The sequence below is a fragment of the Lepidochelys kempii genome, chromosome 2 (assembly GCF_965140285.1).
Source record: "Lepidochelys kempii isolate rLepKem1 chromosome 2, rLepKem1.hap1, whole genome shotgun sequence".
NCBI lineage: Eukaryota > Metazoa > Chordata > Testudines > Cheloniidae > Lepidochelys > Lepidochelys kempii.
In genome coordinates, this window is record NC_136381.1 from 177,830 (window position 1) to 199,307 (window position 21,478).

The 21,478-nt window shown below is 45.1% G+C and overlaps 1 protein-coding gene across 1 annotated transcript in view; it reads right to left on the reverse strand.

Annotated features, from left to right (window-relative positions):
* Window positions 1-5,456: 5,456 nt before the first annotated feature.
* Window positions 5,457-21,478, reverse strand: part of FAM83H (family with sequence similarity 83 member H) — a 56,517-nt gene continuing 40,495 nt past the window's right edge. The window contains exons 2-5 of the mRNA XM_073329701.2: window positions 17,106-17,569; window positions 11,630-11,794; window positions 11,176-11,300; window positions 5,457-9,993 (exon numbers count right to left, since the gene is read on the reverse strand). Of these exons, the coding sequence (XP_073185802.2) occupies window positions 7,353-9,993; window positions 11,176-11,300; window positions 11,630-11,794; window positions 17,106-17,555 (3,381 nt within the window). The 5' untranslated portion in view covers window positions 17,556-17,569 and the 3' untranslated portion in view covers window positions 5,457-7,352. The remainder of the gene's footprint in view (window positions 9,994-11,175; window positions 11,301-11,629; window positions 11,795-17,105; window positions 17,570-21,478) is intronic.

Sequence of the window (21,478 nt, forward strand, 5' to 3'; positions counted from 1 at the left end):
TGGGACAGGAAAAATGCATCATGGGACATTGAGCCCACACCCATGATGCACTGTGATCCATTCCGCCTTCCCACAACTTCTAGCTGCAGAAGGTGGCAAGTAGCACAGTAAGATAGCGACCCACAGTGAACTGCTCTTTCTGTCAGTGCTAGAACACCGACCGTGGACGTGTTCTGCGACAGAAGGAATCTTGTGTGAACATGCACAAGTGACGTAATTATACCAGTTTTTGATCGTCGGTGTAACTTGCATCAACAAAACTCTGTAGCGTAGACAAGGCCTTAGAGTGTCACAGCTAAATACAAAGTGGAGTGAATTGTTTAACATAAGGAATTACCATGTAAGAGACCATTCAAGGTGAAGTGGACGGTTAACACCTCTGCAGGCATAGGACAATGGAGGGTTAGTAGGTTATAGATTGTTGTAATGAACAATAAATTCAGTGTCTTTATTGAGTCCATGATTTTTAGTGTCTAACAAACTTATGAATTTAAGCACCCAGGTTTGTCTTTTGAAGGTGTTACGCAGGTTTCCTTTGAGGACGCAGACTGAGAGGTCAGAAATAGAGGGATCATTTTGTGAAGTCTTCTTTCCTGGGTGAAGGAATTGGCGGCTGTGATTGCAGAGCCATTGGCCATTATCTTTGAAAACTCGTGGCGAACCGGGGAAGTCCCGGATGACTGGAAAAAGGCTAATGTAGTGCCAATCTTTAAAAAAGGGAAGAAGGAGGATCCTGGGAACTACAGGCCAGTCAGCCTCACCTCAGTCCCTGGAAAAATCATGGAGCTGGTCCTCAAAGAATCAATCCTGAAGCACTTGCATGAGAGGAAAGTGATCAGGAACAGCCAGCATGGATTCACCAAGGGAAGGTCATGCCTGACTAATCTAATCGCCTTCTATGATGAGATTACTGGTTCTGTGGATGAAGGGAAAGCAGTGGATGTATTGTTTCTTGACTTTAGCAAAGCTTTTGACACGGTCTCCCACAGTATTCTTGTCAGCAAGTTAAGGAAGTATGGGCTGGATGAATGCACTATAAGGTGGGTAGAAAGCTGGCTAGATTGTCGGGCTCAACGGGTAGTGATCAATGGCTCCATGTCTAGTTGGCAGCCGGTATCAAGTGGAGTGCCCCAAGGGTCGGTCCTGGGGCCGGTTTTGTTCAATATCTTCATAAATGATCTGGAGGATGGTGTGGATTGCACTCTCAGCAAATTTGCGGATGATACTAAACTGGGAGGAGTGGTAGATACGCTGGAGGGGAGGGATAGGATACAGAAGGACCTAGACAAATTGGAGGATTGGGCCAAAAGAAATCTGATGAGGTTCAATAAGGATAAGTTCAGGGTCCTGCACTTAGGATGGAAGAATCCAATGCACCGCTACAGACTAGGGACCGAATGGCTAGGCAGCAGTTCTACGGAAAAGGACCTAGGGGTGACAGTGGACGAGAAGCTGGATATGAGTCAGCAGTGTGCCCTTGTTGCCAAGAAGGCCAATGGCATTTTGGGATGTATAAGTAGGGGCATAGCGAGCAGATCGAGGGACGTGATCGTTCCCCTCTATTCGACATTGGTGAGGCCTCATCTGGAGTACTGTGTCCGGTTTTGGGCCCCACACTACAAAAAGGATGTGGATAAATTGGAGAGAGTCCAGCGAAGGGCAACAAAAATGATTAGGGGTCTAGAACACATGACTTATGAGGAGAGGCTGAGGGAGCTGGGATTGTTTAGCCTGCAGAAGAGAAGAATGAGGGGGGATTTGATAGCTGCTTTCAACTACCTGAAAGGGGGTTCCAAAGAGGATGGCTCTAGACTGTTCTCAATGGTAGCAGATGACAGAACGAGGAGTAATGGTCTCAAGTTGCAGTGGGGGAGGTTTAGATTGGATATTAGGAAAAACTTTTTCACTAAGAGGTTGGTGAAACACTGGAATGCGTTACCTAGGGAGGTGGTAGAATCTCCTTCCTTAGAGGTTTTTAAGGTCAGGCTTGACAAAGCCCTGGCTGGGATGATTTAACTGGGAATTGGTCCTGCTTCGAGCAGGGGGTTGGACTAGATGACCTTCAGGGGTCCCTTCCAACCCTGATATTCTATGATTCTATGACATGGTGTTTTTGTCTTTTATCATTTGAGAGCATATTAGCATACTGCACACCAACTGTCCATGTGGACCCTGTTGCCACACCCTAAAATTTCCCTGGTGCACTTTGGATCTTCTCAACTTTCAAATGGGAGTAACTCAAAGTCCTCTAGGGAATTTTTGATGCATGGCAGCAGGTTACACACAGATTGTGTGCGGTTTGCTAGTCCTCTCCAAATTTATACCCCAGGTTGCTGCACAGTAACTGTTCATTTGTTCAGTGGTTCTTAACCTTTACTGTGGCCTGCACCCCTTTGGTTCTCAAAATATGTTCTCACACCCCTTATCAAAAATCATTGAAGTAGGTCAGTTCTTTAAACCTAGATATATTTTTTGTTTGTATATTACAGTAATTGTTAAAAAATGTATAAAGTTAATACATACAGAGGTCTGATGAAACAAAGTAGTTGTACTTACATGCCTGTGCTTAATTTGTGTTTTCGATGATTTACCTTCTAAAAATATCCGGCATGTCTCACACCCCCTGAAAGGGCATCTCGCAGCCCCAGGGGGTTCGTGCACCCCAGGTTAAGAACCACTGATCTAGACAAGCCCCCAGAAATAATATATAAAATCCGTAGTATACCTCCAACAACACATTTCAGTCGCAGAGCGAGGAGGGCACAGTTAGGGTTGTAGCTTGATGGAGTGATGAAGAGCAGTATGAACATGGCAGTGGAGAAGGGGCTGGGTCACTTTACGATTCATTTTTAGACTTTCAAATAATTTGATTTAATTCATACAGTACTGCTGTTTGTAATAACAAATGGATTATCCAAATGCTCTTCTGTGTATATAAAAATTGTGGGTTAGATCCTTAGATGGTGCAAGTCGGTGTGGTACTGTTGAAGTCAATGGACGGACACAGATTTTAAACCACCCAAGGCTCTAGCCCTGCATATATTTGAGTGGATCTCTATCCCCTCACCTTCATAGTGCAGCTGACTGTGTTTTGTACAGCACCTTGAACAATATGGCCATGATCTTGACTAGGGCTTCTGGGTGTTACTGATTTCATATATAAAGTTATTAGAGGTGTAGAACTTGGTGTAGAATGTGTCATGCTGTTTTTATTTTTTTCTCTTGATATTAGCCACACTTCACTGAGGCTCTTTTCTTTTTAACAATCTCTTTTTATTTGGGGAAAGAAAGTGCAGATGGAAAATATTTACAGGTCAGGTAATCTGTGACTCTCCAGCTCACTGCCTGCCTGGCTTTGACATCCTTGCCTCCCTCATCCCACCTACAGCATTTAGCTCACCATCATGTGCTACACTAAACAATTCTGTGTGTGAAATCTGACTCCAACACAGTGTTTTAGTAAAAATTAATTTGTTTATTTTATGCACCACAATATACAGAATGGCTTAGATAGCATCCTCTTAATATATAACAGTAGCAAGAAACTGAATAAGAAAAGAGATGAGGCTCTGTACAGGAACAAGACTGTTCTGTTCTACTGTATGAACTCTTGTGCCATCTTCCTCCTAGTGTTATTTGCAACATGGAGTAAATTTAAAATGCCCTTTAGGCTCCTTATTGTGTTTTTAGCCCACTCCTCTGCACTTCTCTGCTCATTTCTTTGTGCTAATGTATTTATGTCTAATTGAACTGTTCATGTTAGAAATGATATATAATCTTGATCACTGGAGATTTTAATCATCACTTGTGGGGCTTCCTGAACAGCCCATTCTTCAAATTGGGAAATCCAGCCACACAGGGCTTCATTTGACACTGCTTCCAGCAACCAATAAAATAACCACCATTTGTCACGGAAAATTTAATTAATTTATATAGTGCTGTTAGCATGACAGCTAGGCATCTTGAAACCTTTAATTCTTTAAGACATAAATAAAGCTACTGTCAACTGTTGGCACTCAATTGGCCCTTCCCCCACCTGTCATCCACATACCTGTAGCAGGGTTGCTGAGCTTGCAGCTCCAGCCCCGGTACTTGTTCATTAGGGCTGCAGGTTTATTTCAGCATTTTTTTCATCAAAAATTTTAAAAATGTTTTCTTTTTTATTTAAAAAAATGCCCTCCTTGCCTCACCAAGGGGGCACCAACCACCTGCAGCAGGACCCTCCACTCCAGCACTGCAACCCTAATCCTGGCTGAGTGCAGAGGGGAAGCTGGTGGGAGCTGCTGCGGAGAGAACCCACCCCACAATCACCCCGCAACTGGCTTCTTTGTCCCACAGGACTGGACCTGGCACCCTGCACTCGCCCTGCAGCGGCAGCTCCTGTGTCCCCTGGTTCTGGGCCCAGTGCCCTGCACTCACCCCAAAGTGGCAGTTCCTGTGGCTCCTGTGTCCCATGATGCTGGGCTCAGCACCTTGCTCCTGGCATTGCAACCGGGCACACTGGTTCGCAGCACTGCTTAGGTTTGCCTGACTGCTCTGTCATGATAGAATGTCAGGCAGGCCAAACCTGAGTGGTTCTGTGGCCCAGTCCACCCGGGCACAATGCCATTCATTGAAGTTTTCTCCCTCTCCTTCTCTCACCCAGTCATGATGGAGGGTCTGGCAGGTCAAACTTGAGCAGGTTTGCAACCCAGGGCATGCAGAGTAGAGAGCCAAGCTCAAACCATGGGACAGGAATTGCATGAGCTGCCACTTCAGGATGAGTTGTGGACACAGGAAAAAAGTCATGGACAAATAGGAAAAGCACAATACGTGACATTTTTTTCCTGCTATGACAAACCTGCAATCCTAGTGATCATGGAAGGGGCATCAGCTGTTTCTCAATCTCACTGGCATTGGCAGGAAAACTCAGAAGGATAGTTCAAAGTAAGGGCACTTACTTCCTACCCACAACATATGCACCAGGTGAAACATGAGCTGGGCTGGGAAGTTGGGAGATTCTTCAGATAGGGATGGAAAATACTCTTCAGTGTAGGCCACAGGAGGGGAAGAAATGGTCTGCCCAGTCCTTTAGGATCATTTGATCACTGTCTTGTAGATAGAAAAGGAGTACTTGTGGCACCTTAGAGACTAACACATTTATTTGAGCATAAGCTTTTGTGAGCTACAGCTCACTTCATCGGATGCATTCAGTGGAAAATACAGTGGGGAGATTTTTTATACACAGAGAACATGAAACAATGGGTGTTACCATACACACTGTAACCAGAGTGATCAGGTAAGGTGAGCTACTACCAGCAGGAGAGAAAGTGGAAATGGCCCACCTTGATTATCACTACAAAAGGTTTTTTTTCTCTCCTGCTGGTAGTAGCTCACCTTACCTGATCACTCTGGTTACAGTGTGTATGGTAACCCCCATTGTTTCATGTTCTCTGTGTATAAAAAAATCTCCCCACTGTATTTTCCACTGCATGCATCCGATGAAGTGAGCTGTAGCTCACAAAAGCTTATGCTCAAATAAATGTGTTAGTCTCTAAGGTGCCACAAGTACTCCAGTTCTTTTTGTGGATACAGACTAACACGGCTGCTACTCTGAAACCTGTCTTGTAGATGTGGCTCTAATAGAGTTCTAAAACATAGTTCTCTGCTACATTCCTCTTTTGTTTTTGCTTGACTTTCCACCTTGTTTGTTGTTGCAGGAACTAAGGAGCACCTGACATGCATGAGTTAGGCCTCAGCCCTTATATCTTTTGCCTCCCCTTGTTAGAAACACAGTCCAAAGGAGTAAGGCAGCCACTTCCAAAAAGAGGTATGGGCCTCTTTCCCCAGTTACAGTTGTCACATAATGGCCTACACTGCAGGTAAACTCCCAACCTGTGAGGCTGGGTGGGAACCACAGTTGTAATGGGGAACTGAGCTTCTGGCAGTGATGTGGAGTAAAGAAAGGTGGCCAGAACTGATTCTCAAAAGTCTTATTGCCTATTTTCAAAGGAATTATTTCTCCCTTCCCACAGCCCAGGTACTATAAGATGTTCTTCTAGGCTGCCTTGCCAGCAGAGGACTTGAGCTTGCTGTGACTTTTTATGCATTTATTTTTTAATTTATCAAATGTGTTTGTTTGTACCTGTAGGCACACAGATAAAAATATAAAATCAGATATAACTTCCAGCATTCAGACCCATTGCACTGCTGCTGTGTTGCCTAAAAGAGAAAGTCCCAGGCTGAAGAACAACAGACCCAAGGCAGAAAACTTTATGTACAATGCTCTTCTTTCTTTTTGACACCCACCCTCCGCCCACTGTCCTGCCAGACAATCCAATACCACAGTATGAACCATACAGGCTGGTCTGGGCCAGGCCTGGTACCAAACACTTGAAAGAAATCTATGTAAGAAAAAAACATTGTTGAGCTTTAAGAAAAGATAAGTTACAGTAAAGCTCAGTTATTTCCTCCTTTTGTCTGAATCCCTCCTCCCTCTCTTGTCGTCACAATGAGGGAACCTGCTAACACTTGAAATGGCTTATCCTCTGCTACAAATCCCTCCCTGAGAGAAAACACCTCTTCTTGGCGGTACACCCTCAAGGAAGATTCTGCTTGATGAAGGCTGCATTGTACAGGCTTGATTCAGTGCCCTACTAGCTTGGCTAATTTAAACTAGAGACACCTCTTTATCCCCGCATGGCATGTAAATTCCCTCTGCTGCTGCCTTCCAGCTGCCTGCTCATGCCTCCCCCTCTAAAGCAATAATATTTTCAACTATATTTAAAAACACCCATAAGGTTATACAATGCTAAGTATAAAAGCTGGACATGTGCCGATGGACAAGGTCATAACTACAGGTAAGGGCAAAGAATTTACTGCAAGATCTTGCTCCTGGAAACTGTCAAAGATCCTCCTGGTACCACATATGTGGAAAAAACGGACCACAACCTGAGAAATATCCAAAAATCAGCATTGTTCTTGTAAATGAGAAGTACGGACTTCCCTGGCTCAGGGCAGAGCTTTGCATTATAGTTTCACCCCTCCCCGAATAATAGCAAGCTTGTTCTGTGTGCTGAGGAGCTTCCCTCTGCAGATGATAAATAGACTCCACTTTATTTTTGTTTTAAACAATCTGTTGATTTAATTTTTTTATAATTTGGATCCTATTGCAGTAAAATTGCCTTTCACCATGTAACTATATGAGGAAATCATGCTGTAGGAGGCCAGTGTTGCACAACTGCACACTCAACAACATGAAGGAGTATTCAGTATGTTACTAGTGTCCATCACTGAAGCATAACCTCCCATTTCTCCATTGACAGACCATAATTACAGCCCCTGGAGTTGGGATTTAGGCAGCATTTCTAAGGTCACTTTTTGGTTTTGAAGGTCCCCAGGAGTTTGGGCATGAATTTTCCCATTTTCTTGTCTTTGGCATCTGTGTCATATTCCCCATCACTCTGAACTGGTTGTTCATCCTTCTTGCAGAAGACCTCAAACCTACTATAGACCCGTTTCTCCTTTCGCATATTCTCCATCTTTTTCAGAAGGGTATCTCTGTCCTCTGATGGTTGCCTCTGAGGATTCCTCTTATGGCTCCCAAAACTTTCTGACCTGCTAATGTTGCAGCTTTTCTCCTTCTCGCCTTTACATTCCAAGCTGCTGGTAGACTTGGTAAGATCAGGATTACTTGTGGAAGGTAGTTGCTTGGCCAACTCAGCTCTGTTCTTCTGACTGTTGGCAGAAATTTGCTCCAGAATCACCTTTGTGTCATCACGGAGGTTGCTGCTGTATAGGATGTTTGCCGTGGAAGAAGCAAACCTGGTCTGAGATGGCTGGTTGCTTTTGAAAGCAGGTGCTGTTGTGATCCTTTGGGATTTCTCTTCCTCCATCACTTCCTGAAAATCCCCTTTCGAAGATCGTTTAAGGCTCATGGTCTGCTTGTCAAACTTTCCACTCTCAAGAATGGTTTCTTCCTCTGATTTCTTTTCACCTTTTGGATTCAGCAACTGTTTCAACCTTAGCGACCCTTTCCTAAAAAATTCCAATGGACTCTGTTCCTGTTTGGCACCCTCTTCCTCAGATTTATTGAGAGAGCTGTCAGACCCTTGATTCTTGGATAAACTTTCAGGAATTGATGTGGTGCTTATCCTAGCCTGTGGTTTCTTGAATTCTGTGTCAGCTAGTTCCTGTGTGTCTCTTCTGAATGTCAGTTTCTCCCTTTTCTCTGGCAGAGCAAGCTTCTGAGTGTCTCCTACAAACATCAGGTTCTCCTTCATTGGAAGAGTAGGTTTGCTGTCTATGGGATAGAACCGAGAAGATAATTTTTCCATTTTGCTGCTAATATTTGTTATAGGATCTTTACTTAGTGTGTCAAGGAGCTGGGTGGCTGAGGGAGACATACCAAGCTGTTTCTCAGACTCAATGTGCATCTTGTAACTACTGAAGGATTCTTTTGAGTCTAGCACCCTACTCTCCAGGATCTTGTATTGCACAGCTTTGGTACATTTTTTCTCTGCATTCTGAGATTCTTCCTGTAGAAAACTGGAAACAGCTTTGGTGTGACTAACTGTAGCACTCTCTCTGTCTTTCCCCACAGTTTTGTACTTCTCTAAAAGCTCTGCCACTTTAGAAGAGGTGGCTGCCTTTATAGTTTCATTGTCTTTTATAATATCACTGGACATTTGCTCCTTTTGGATCATCTGAATCTTCTCCATTGTTGTATTCTGCTGATCTAAATTGGCAGCATTAAAAATCAAAGAAGATCTGAGCCTTGAGCTCCTCTGGATCAAAGGATTTATCCTGGACCTAAAGGAATCCTGTTTCACAAGGGAGGTCTCCTCGCCTGCTCTCTCAGTACCTGCCGACTCTTTGGCACTTTCAGTTCCCAATGATTTATTATTAAATGACATAGGAGACTTGAAAGAAGGGATCAGGTCACTGGGGTGCTTTGTGAGGGGCTCCCCAAGGCTCAAAACATCATTATATGACTCTGATTCCATGGGCATTGGGATGCCTTCGTCTCCTGGTTCTGACTGGTATGCACTCAGGTATGAAGAAATCCTCCAGTTACGCAAACCTGTTCTATTTTCCTGGGTCTTCTTGTCCTGATCTGGGTCCTGGTCTTGTAAAAACAGTCGTTGTTCCAGGCTCTGCTTCCGTGTGGGGGATGTCTGGCACATGAATTTCTGCCCTATGTTTTGCCTCCTTAGTGACATCAGCCCTGCAGGGTTTACTTGGTCAGAACCATGCCTCACTTCCCTGGAAGAATTTGAATGCTCATAATCTAGCCTTAAGGGGAAACCCTCTTGTGGGAAGTGGGATTCAAGTTCAGGGTATCTGGGGTCCTGTGCATAGTCCTCCATTTCATTGAATCCCGGCCTACCTCCTCGGATTCGCTCAAAGAACCCCTGAGGCCTGCTGGAACCATAGGGATGTTCAAATTGATACTGGTAGAACTGGTCCTTTTGAAAGTGACTGGACTGCATTTTAAAGTCATCCAGATTGTTCATGAACATCTGCCTAGAACACTGCTTTGAAGAAGAAAAGTTTTCAAAGGTTCCTTCAGCAAAGCTGTGCCTCTTAAAGGAATCCAGCTCTAACTGCCTGGAGCGAAATAAACCTCTGACAGGATCAATCTGAGAATTCTCCATTTCTGCCTTCTTAGAATACATGCGCATTGCTGACCCCTCCATACTGTGGCGCATCAGTTCATCCCGTCTAAAGGCTGACAAGAAGTATCTGTCTGGATCAACTCTGTCCATGAAGGGCGGAAAGACATTGTCATCCCTCTGGAATAGCAGGTGTGGTTTCTTTGGAAAGAAGGGCATATTGTTGCCAAAAGGGGCCATGGTAAATGGCTTCTCTGCCTTCACCAAGACATTGGCTGGAGGAATGAGAGGGTCCGACTGAGCAAAAAGAATTCGGAATTCTTCATCAAAGCTGGACACCAGCTCCCCTTGGAAGATGTGAGCGATGCTTCGATGAATCTTCTCAAAGGACCACATAAAACTGTACCAAGATACAGAAAAGATGAGATGTGGTTAGCATCTGATGTGTCAAATCAGTGGCACCACTTCACATCCACCATGCACTAGGTCTAGCCTTTTACTAGCACCAAGTACTACTCTGGCAGCTTTCTACAGCCCACAAGAGTCCCCCATTAACAATTATTGATCATTGGGCATCAGTCAGTCCCAAGACTAATAGGCTCATGTTCTAAACTGAAAGATCTAACATATCAAGTGGTAACCACAGAGAAGAGGAGATGGGGGAAAGGAGGATGAGGGTTATGGTAAAATATGCTAATATGATTGTCCTGTCTGAATGTTTTTTAATTAAATATTTTAAAGTTATTTTAATACATTCTTTTTATTTGTAAATAAAGTACCCACCTGTACAGCACTGAGACAAGGACTCCCCTGCAAGGAAGAGCACCCCATTCCTCACAAGTACTATCTCACTCTCTCAGCAAGATCCATACAGCATGCTCCCTGCCTCAATGAGGTAATAATTTTCCTTATCTGGGTTTTTAATGTGGGGACACTCACTTTAGTACCAAAAGTACTTAGTATGCTGTTTTCATTAGACTGACCTATCTGAACTCAGAAGTATAACACAGGCATTGACATAGTAACTTCTATATATTAATATTATGCAGTAGTCACTCCCATACTTGTAACTAGATGCTGATTTTAATAACCCACCCATCTTTTTAGCAACTTTAATTATTCTATGATAACACTTAGGTTTGGTGCTGGGTTGAAATAAAAAAATATTTCAAAAACCTGACTATGTTTTCTCAGGACACAATCACTGACATGACTCAGTCTGGGCGGATTATGTTGTGGCTTCAGCCAGGTGGTATTTGGACTTAGCGTCCCTCGCACTGCTGGTGTCTGCAGTGATTTTGAGTGTTTAAATTAGTTGTAACAATTACTAATTCTTTGTACAGATATTTTACGTCCTGGATATGAAACAAGCTTGGCTTTAGATTTCTGTAGTTTCCTTAGCTACAGAATTATATATTATCCCTTGGAATAATCGTGCATTGTGCGCCAATGTCGAGTTTAAGGGATACAAACATGCCACTGACATTTAGTTGTCATAGTTAGAGCGCCCTCTTCCACCAGCATCTCTTCCTAATGGAGACAGGGCCATGCCATTCTGCAGTCCCTCCCTACACCCCCTCACCTGTAGTTGCCACTTAGCACCACCATGCAGTCCACCAACAGGAACTTCTCTTTCACATGCCCTTTGAAGGACATCCCCGTGCGGCAGTAATAGGTGGGGCCAGAAACTGTCCGGACCCTCAGGAACTGCAAACCAGCAGAGAGATGAGGCAGTGACTTCCAAAGGCAGCAGCTGCTCTTGCCCTCCCCTTGTCCCCCATTAGCTCATTTTTTCATACCCATCTCTCCCATAACATCAGCACTAGCTTCTCTATTTGCCTTTCTGTCCAGCTACAGTGTCTCATCATGACACTACCCAGGCTTCCTCCCGCCTTTATCTCCCCCTCATTACTGAGATAACTCCTTTCTCTCCTGGCCCCTTACACCCATCTGCCTTGTAAACCCCTCCCTCCCTCCTCCCCCCAGCTCCTCAGGACCAGACCATAGGGTCCCAGCGATGAACCCGCCCAGGTCACCTCCACATAGTTGAGGTTGACTTTGCACTTAGCAGCTGTGTCTAGGAAGAGCTGGGAGTTCATTTCATCCAGGAGGATATACACAGGGACCCTGCGGGCAGCAGCATCCAACACTTCACTCAGCAGATCCACATCTGTGAAAACGTCCATCACTATAGCTACTACCTGTGGGAGAGAGAGTGAGGTAAGGACAGTCCAGTTTCAGGCCTGCCTTCGTCATCCCTATATATGAGCATTCACTGGCAGCTGCTTACAGCACAGTCCCTCCCACCCCAGCATCTGCCTCTGTTGTACTTGCTGCATTCCTTCCCCCTACCCTGACAGCACATGCCCTGCTGGACCTGTTCTGTGCCCCACTCTGGCACCTGCCCCTTCTGGACTCACTTCATGTCCCGAGAGTAAGAATTCTTACGCTTTAAGGCTGGAAGGAATCATTAGATCATCTAGGTCTGATTTACACCTAAAACTTAGGTTGAACTAGCTACATCACTCAGGGCTATGAAAAAATTCATGCCCTGCATGACAGGTAGGTTGACCTCACCCCACTGTAGATGCAGCTAGGTCAGTGGAAGAATTCATCCATTGCCCTAGCTACTCCCTGCTGAGGGGGTGGGTGGGTTTCCTACTGCGATGAAAAAACCCTCACGTCACTGTAGTAAGTGTCTATGCTACAGCGGCATGGCCTGTAGTACTTGTAGTATAGATATATCCCTAGTCTGATTTCCTGCCTAACACAGGCCTGAGAATTTCATCATTACCCCCTACTGTCCATGATAATTTGGGTTTGAATAAGCATATCTTCCAACAAAGCATCCTGTCTTGATCTGAAACCATCAAGAGATGAAGAACCCAACACTTCCCTTGGTAACTTGTTCCAATGGCTAACCACCATCACTATTAAAAATGTGTGCTTTATTTCTAATTTTAATTTGTCTTCAGCTTGTAGCCTATCTGCTAAATTAAAGGTTTCAGAGTAGCCGCCGTGTTAGTCTGTATCCACAAAAAGAACAGGGGTACTTGTGGCACCTTAGAGACTAACACATTTATTTGAGCATAAGCTTTCGTGAGCTACAGCTCACTTCATCAGATGCATTCAGTGGAAAATACAGTGGGAAGATTTATATTAACAGTGAACATGAAACAATGGGTGTTACCATATACACTGTAACCAGAGTGATCAGGTAAGGTGTGCTATTACCAGCAGGAGAGCGGGGGGGTGGGAGGGGAGGCGGGCCGGAAAAACCTTTTGTAGTGATAATCAAGGTGGGCCATTTCCAGCAGTTGACAAGAATGTGTGAGGAACAGGGGGGGAGGAGGGGAGGAACATGGGGAAATAGTTTTACTTTGTGTAATGACACATCCACTCCCAGTCTTTATTCAAGCCTAAATTAATAGTATCCAGTTTGCAAATTAATTCCAATTCAGCAGTCTCTCGTTAGAGTCTGTTTTTGAAGTTTTTTTTGTTGTTGAAGAATTGCCACTTTTGAAGAGATTGAAGTGTTCTCCGACTGGTTTTTGAATGTTATAATTCTTGACATCTGATTTGTGTCCATTTATTCTTTTACGTAGAGACTGTCCAGTTTAGCCAATGTACATGGCAGAGGGGGCATTGCTGGCACATGATGGCATATATCACATTGGTAGATGTGCAGGTGAACGAGCCTCTGATAGTGTGGCTGATGTGATTAGGCCCTATGATGGTGGCCCCTGAATAGATATGTGGACACAGTTGGCAACGGGCTTTGTTGCAAGGATAGGTTCCTGGGTTAGTGGTTCTGTTGTGTGGTATGTGGTTGCTTCAGGTTCGGGGGCTGTCTGTAAGAAAGAACCGGCCTGTCTCCCAAGATCTGTGAGAGTGATGGGTCGTCCTTCAGGATAGGTTGTAGATCCTTGATGATGCGTTGGAGAGGTTTTAGTTGGGGGCTGAAGGTGATGGCTAGTGGCGTTCTGTTATTTTCTTTGTTGGGCCTGTCCTGTAATCGGTAACTTCTGGGTACTCTTCTGGCTCTGTCAATCTGTTTCTTCACTTCAGCAGGTGGATACTGTAGTTGTAAGAATGCTTGATAGAGATCTTGTAGGTGTTTGTCTCTGTCTGAGGGGTTGGAACAAATGCGGTTCTATCGTAAAGCTAGGCTGTAGACAATAGGTAGTATGGTGTGATCTGGATGAAAGTTGGAGGCATGTAGGTAGGCATAGAGGTCAGTAGGTTTCCGGTATAGGGTGGTGTTCATGTGTTTATCTTTGAAAACTCGTGGCGAACGGGGGAAGTCCCAGATGACTGGAAAAAGGCTAATGTAGTGCCAATCTTTAAAAAAGGGAAGAAGGAGGATCCTGAGAACTACAGGCCAGTCAGTCTCACCTCAGTCCCCAGAAAAATCATGGAGCAGGTCCTCAAAGAATCAATCCTGAAGCACTTACATGAGAGGAAAGTGATCAGGAACAGTCAGCATGGATTCACCAAGGGAAGGTCATGCCTGACTAATCTAATCGCCTTCTATGATGAGATTACTGGTTCTGTGGATGAAGGGAAAGCAGTGGATGTATTGTTTCTTGACTTTAGCAAAGCTTTTGACACGGTCTCCCACAGTATTCTTGTCAGCAAGTTAAGGAAGTATGGGCTGGATGAATGCACTATAAGGTGGGTAGAAAGTTGGCTAGATTGTTGGGCTCAACGGGTAGTGATCAATGGTTCCATGTCTAGCTGGCAGCCGGTGTCAAGTGGAGTGCCCCAGGGGTCGGTCCTAGGGCCGGTTTTGTTCAATATCTTCATAAATGATCTGGAGGATGGTGTGGATTGCACTCTCAGCAAATTTGTGGATGATACTAAACTAGGAGGAGTGGTAGATATGCTGGAGGGCAGGGATAGGATACAGAGGGACCTAGACAAATTGGAGGATTGGGCCAAAAGAAATCTGATGAGGTTCAGTAAGGATAAGTGCAGGATCCTGCACTTAGGACGGAAGAACCCAATGCATCGCTACAGACTAGGGACCGAATGGCTAGGCAGCAGTTCTGCGGAAAAGGACCTAGGGGTGACAGTGGACGAGAAGCTGGATATGAGTCAGCAGTGTGCCCTTGTTGCCAAGACTGGGAGTGGATGTGTCATTACACAAAGTAAAACTATTTCCCACTCCCAGTCTTTATTCAAGCCTTTATTCCCATTCCCATCCCAAGAAGGATGTGGATAAATTAGAGAGAGTCCAGCGAAGGGCAACAAAAATGATTAGGGGTCTGGAACACATGACTTATGAGGAGAGGCTGAGGGAACTGGGATTGTTTAGTCTGCAGAAGAGAAGAATGAGGGGGGATTTGATAGCTGCTTTCAACTACCTGAGAGGTGGTTCCAGAGAGGATGGTTCTAGACTATTCTCAGTGGTAGAAGAGGACAGGACAAGGAGTAATGGTCTCAAGTTGCAGTGGGGGAGGTTTAGGTTGGGTATTAGGAAAAACTTTTTCACTAGGAGGGTGGTGAAACACTGGAATGCGTTACCTAGGGAGGTGGTAGAATCTCCTTCCTCAGAAGTTTTTAAGGTCAGGCTTGACAAAACCCTGGCTTGGATGATTTAGTTGACAGATTGGTCCTGCTTTGAGCAGGGGTTGGACTAGATGACCTCCTGAGGTCCCTTCCAACCCTGATATTCTATGATTCTATGACCATTGCGTATTAGCACCGTAGTGTCCAGGAATTGGATCTCTTGTGTAGACTGGTCCAGGCTGAGGTTGATGGTGGGATGGAAATTGTTGAAATCATGGTGGAATTCCTCAAGGGCTTCTTTTCCATGGGACCAGATGATGAAGGTGTCATCAGTGTAGAGCAAGTAGAGTAGGGGCATAAGGGGACGAAAGCTGAGGGAGCGTTGTTCTAAGTCAGCCATAAAAATGTTGGCATACTGTGGGGCCCTGCGGGTACCCATAGCAGTGCCGCTGATTTGAAGGTCCCCAAATGTGAAATAGTTACGGGTGAGGACAAAGTCACAAAGTTCAGCCACCAGGTTTGCCGTGACATTATCGGAGATACTGTTTCTGACAGCTTGTAGTCCATCTTTGTGTGGAATATTGGTGTAGAGGGCTTCTACATCCATAGTGGCCAGGATGGTGTTATCAGGAAGATCACCGATGGATTGTAGTTTCCTCAGGAAGTCAGTGGTGTCTCAAAGGTAGCTGGGAGTGCTGGTAGCATAGGGCCTGAGGAGGGAGTCTACATAGCCAGACAATCCTGCTGTCAGGGTGCCAATGAACTTAGGCTTGAATAAAGACTGGGAGTGGATGTGTCATTACACAAAGTAAAACTATTTCCCATTCTCCCCTCCCCCCCCCCACATTCTTGTCAACTGCTGGAAATGGCCCACCTTGATTATCACTACAAAAGGTACCCCCCCCCGCCCTCCTGCTGGTAACAGCTCACCTTACCTGATCACTCTCATTACAGTGTGTATGGTAACACCCATTGTTTCATGTTCTCTATGTCTATAAATCTCCGCACTGTATTTTCCACTGCATGCATCCGATGAAGTGAGCTGTAGCTTACAAAAGCTTATGCTCAAATAAATTTGTTAGTCTCTAAGGTGCCACAACTCCTCCTTTTCTTTTTGCTAAATTAAAGAGACCTTTAATAGCTGTTTTTTTCTCCCTATTAAGATACTTCTACATCATAATCAATTCACCTCTTAAACATCTTTTTGATAAGCTGAACAGACTGAGTCCTTTCTCTTACTGTAAAGCATTTTTTTTTCCAGCCTTGGAATCATTTTTGTGGTTCTTCTTTATATCTTCTCCACTTTTTCAACATGCTTTTTAAAATGTCGACACTAAACCTGGACGCAGTATTCCAGTATCGGACTCACCAATGTAAAACTCGCTTCCCTACATGCATTCACTCTCTCTGTTTTATACATCTACCATGTCTCAGTGGGAGCTCCTGTTCAGTAGCCTGTCCACTGTGACCCCCTAAATCCTTTTCAGGATTTACAGCTTTGCAAGATACAATTCCCCCATTCTGTAGGTATTGCCTATATTCTTTAAAGTTGGCAGTGGGGGTGGTGTCTTTAAGCCATCTTTGAGCTCCTCGTGTTCTGAGACCATGCAGAGTCCTGTGTAACCTCTGGTGTAGCATAGCCTCAGGGCTGCTCTAACTTACGCAGTTTCCTATGGCCTCTTGGCAGCAGAGAATAACTGTAGTACAGTGAATGCTGGCCGTGCATCCAACACCCTCCCTTTCCCTCCCCATGCCAGGAACTGGGAGGAATGTCAATGCAGAGCCTTTACACTGCTCTACACAAACTATGGAGGCCCCTGTATGAGGGGAGTCTCAGGGAGCTGCTTCCAGTCCAGTAAAACCCCTTTCAATTGTCAGAGTGACCTAAGGGGTCCTGAGTGTAATTTTGCACAGGGAATAGAAGAGGGACTCAGTGCAGAGCTGCCGCATCCTGCCCCATCCCCTTCAGCTCTGTTGGTTCTGGCCTTTGTTCAATCTCACCTGTTGTGCAGCTCGGATCATCCTACGGGCTTCTTCCTTGATGCTGGGATTGTCTGGGGGTGGTGGCTGCACCAGAGTTGTTACCTCAGTACCCTTGAATCCAAAGACCATTGGCCAGCCCAGATCAAGCTCAGGGACAGCAAGGTCAGAATTCAGAGGCCAATAAGTCCCAGAGGATCCATCCATGTCATTGTCATGCATGGCATCCATGCAGCTGCCCTCTTGGTTGGCATACTGGGGCTTCTGGAGATGCTGAGTGATGTGCTCTACCTCTGTGCTGCAGAGAAAGTCAGGGGCTCCTTCTTCATCCAGGAAATGATGATAACTCTCTTGCCCCTCTTCAGCTAGCACATCCAGAGCCAGCCGGTAATACTCCTTGTAATGGGGTGGCAGGTAGTTAGGGTCCAGGGGGTTGTCCCCCTGTGAGGAGCTCTGGGACCGGCGAGCCATGAGGGGCAGGGGAGCTGCAGGAAAGGAATAAAGAGCAGGGAGCTAATAGCCAACATTAACCATCACCCTCATCCCCATTGTCACCTTCCTCCTCCCAAATGGCTATGTGTAGGGATCATGCATGGTAAAATAGTGGGAGACAGTGAACAGACGTCAAGTGCACTGGATAGTAATTACCGTAGATACAGCTTTTATTGCGGTATGTGAGGCATTATATATCAGTGATATAGTGGCTTGGAAATTGATCTCTTGGCAAGGAAATGGGATTGTATGGTCACCTACTAATGTGTTACTTTGACATATTAGCATATATTTGTTCAAAGTTATGGTTGGGAGGATGGTGTAAATTGGGACGGTGTGATGGTGAGTGATAAGGGATTATAAAGCAGGATGCCTTAGCTGTTCATTTTCAGGCTTTCTAAAGTTAGATTTTTTATTTTTTTGTAACAATCTAGACTTTTTGTTAAAGCAAGTATAATTTGTCTGGATATTAGCTGGACGTCAGTGAAACAAACTATCAGTCTCTCTTTTAAATTAATTATTCTGTGAAACAGGGCACTGGATGAAGCAGTACACTCATACATCCCTCAGGTTTCAGAGTAACAGCCGTGTTAGTCTGTATTCGCAAAAAGAAAAGGCGTACTTGTGGCACCTTAGAGACTAAATTGGTTAGTCTCTAAGGTGCCACAAGTACTCCTTTTCTTCATACATCTCTGTGCACCTCTTCAAGCCCTTGGATCCTTTAAAACTGGGAACTATAGCCACCAGAGCATATGATTAGGAGCCTACAGGAAGCTAGAAACACCTCTGTGGGTAGGTGTAGCTGGCAAGAAGAACTTGGGTATGTCCTAGTAGCTAGGAAGGGCTACTAAAGAGAAAGGTGAGGTCTCTTCTCTCCCATCTGATGGGAGCTGGGAAAGTTTAGGTTAGTACCCAGCCTTCACACTTTATTTACTCTTGTTCTGAAACTCTTATTTGAGAATAAAGACAGACCTGAGGGCAGGGTCTTGGATTATGGTTGTTGGAAACTTTTTTTCCTACCTTCCTGACTGGTTAGTTGCCCATTAGCTTAGGTTCTCTTTAGGAATTTTCCTGTTGTATTTTTTTTTCTACTGTGCTCCTGAAATTGAAATCAGGTTTCTGTTTTTTGCAGGCCCGCTTTGCCCTCCCAGCTCTAGTCTAGCTGTAGGGAGGTGGTGGTTTGTTGATCTTGTGAGTTAGATTAGGACTTTACTTGATGTTGGAGTCTGTGTAATTTGCATACACTTGTGTCTGTCTGGGTCACAATTTCTGCTGATGGATTAGAGGATCCTAAATTTAAGTCCCTTGTTTATCTTGATGGTACCCTAATCATAGTATAGACTAGTTTGGTGTGTAGTCGTGTGTGTGTGCATTGTCTCTATCTCTTGGTATGTGGGTGTATGGAATGTTGTCTTGCTGTCTGCCTTGTATATTTGAGTCTGAGAGTGGTGGTGTGTGTGTGTGTGCGCACTTCGGGTTGGACAAAAGCTTGGAAATGTACCTGAAAGGCAACTAAACTAGCAACATGCCTACGCGTTCTGCAGAGCTTCTGGAACCTGATTCTGAGAGGGTGGAACTATCCCATGATTCTCACTGGAGCATTAACTCCCAGCCCCACAGTTCCAGGAGCCCTGTCAATGACCAGCAGAGAACTCTCTGTAATAAGAGAAGAGTAAAGAGGGCCTGGGCCACCCACCCAATCAGAGACACCCCTGTAGCTGAGGTAAGTACTGTGGGAGTTTTGGCTGCCCTTCCTTTCTCCTAAGGGAGAGGGATCCCATGCTGCTTATAAAGGGTAGAGTAGGGTGGGGTGTGGTGGGGGGTTTCAGATCTGCTGCTCCTGGAGGAAGAGGAGATTGGGGACCCAGAGTATAACCCTTGCCAAGCTGGGAAAGGGGAGGGGACCCTTATGTGAGAGTGGGGCTACAGTGCTGCAGGTATGAAGCCACAGGGAACTCTGCTGTGGTGTTTCTAGGCCTCATGATTGCCTAATCCAGTGCTGGATGCAAGGTGTCTCCCTTGTGTTTTGTGTATGCTGGGGGATGTCCTCTTACTGTCAGGTGTGCAGATGGCAATGGCTGGATGAATGTGGCTCAGAATGTTATATGTCCTAGACAGACTTTTTTTGGCGGGGGGGTGGGGGGGAACAGAAAAAACTATTCTGATCATCTAGGCTGAACTTCAGTTTAATACAGGCCAGAGAACCTCGCCCAGGGATTCCTGCTTCAAGCCAAATAACTCCTGGCAGAGGTAGAGTAGCTCTTCTATAAAGATCCAGACTTGATTTACAGACTCCAGGTGATGGAGAATTCCCCACAGCCTTTGGTAAATTGTTCTGATGGTTAATTACCCTCACTGTTGTTACCTATCAGCTCTGTGTTCTTGGGGAACCTGGGCACAACACCCAGCCTGTCTGACTCACAAAAGACCTCCCCCACCCCCACAGCCTCTGCTTGAACCAAATCTGCATCAGAAGAAAGACTTACAAAAAGCAATGAAAAGGCAGTGGGAAACACACCTAAACCCCTGGGACAAAGGTGACAGGATTAAGGAAACTCCCCTAGGCTAAATTGCATCGAAGATGGGACAGGGAGGCATCTCCATTAGCACACAGAATGGAGAACAGAGATTCCAAGGCAAGAATCGCACAGAACTCTGGAACTAGAAAAGCAGGGACGCACTGTATGGTGGGGGATCTCTGCTCCAGATGTTGATGAACCCATGCCTGCACACACACAGCTCTGTAGTTATCAGACCAATTCTAGTAATAAATCCTTTATTGGTATCCAAAATAGTGAAGCTTCCTAATTGTACTGCGAGCTCCCTCCAAGGAACACCGCCCAAAGACAGGAATGATCAGTTCCTGTTGTCTAGCCTGAACAAAACAACTTTGGGATACTCCATTGAGCCATCAGTTTACCCATAAACAAATCTAGTGTTCTCCCTTGAACCATTGTTCTTTCCCTACAAAAACCCTAATAAATGAGCATACCCCAAAGTAATGGGCAAATGTGGTAACACTGTTAAAAATCTGCACCTTATATCTAGTCTTAATTTGTCTGGCTTTAGAATAATAGAATCATAGAATATCAGGGTTGGAAGGGACCTCAGGAGGTCATCTAGTCCAACCCCCTACTCAAAGCAGGACCGATCCCCAACTAAATCATCCCAGCCAGGGCTTTGTCAAGGCTGACCTTAAAAATATCTAAGGAAGGAGATTCCACCACCTCCCTAGGTAACACATTCCAGTGCTTCACCACCCTCCTTGTGAAAAAGTTTTTCCTAATACCCAACCTAAACCTCCCCCACTGAAACTTGAGACCATTACTCCTCGTTCTGTCATCTGCTACCATTGAGAACAGTCTAGAGCCATCCTCTTTGGAACCCCCTTTCAGGTAGTTGAAAGCAGCTATCAAATCCCCCCTCATTCTTCTCTTCTGCAGACTAAATAATCCCAGTTCCCTCAGCCTCTCCTCATAAATCATATGCTCCAGCCCCCTAAACATTTTTGTTGCCCTCCACTGGACCCTTTCCAATTTTTCCACATCCTTCTTGTAGTGTGGGGCCTAAAACTGGACACAGTACTCCAGATGAGGCCTCACCAATGCCAAATAGAGGGGAATGATCACGCCCCTCTATCTGCTGGCAATGCTCCTACTTATATAGTCCAAAATGCTGTTAGACTTCTTGGCAACAAGGGCACACTGTTGACTCATATCCAGCTTCTCATCCACTGTAACCCCCAGGTCCTTTTCTGCAGAACTGCTGCCTAGCCACTCAGTGCTTTGACCTCAGGCCTTTGGGTGTGAGGGATCTGTCTCTCTTTTGCACTTTGGCAACTCTCATGTAGCAAGTCATGCTAATAAAGTCCTGGAACAGAACTGGATGGTCAGCCTCAGTGA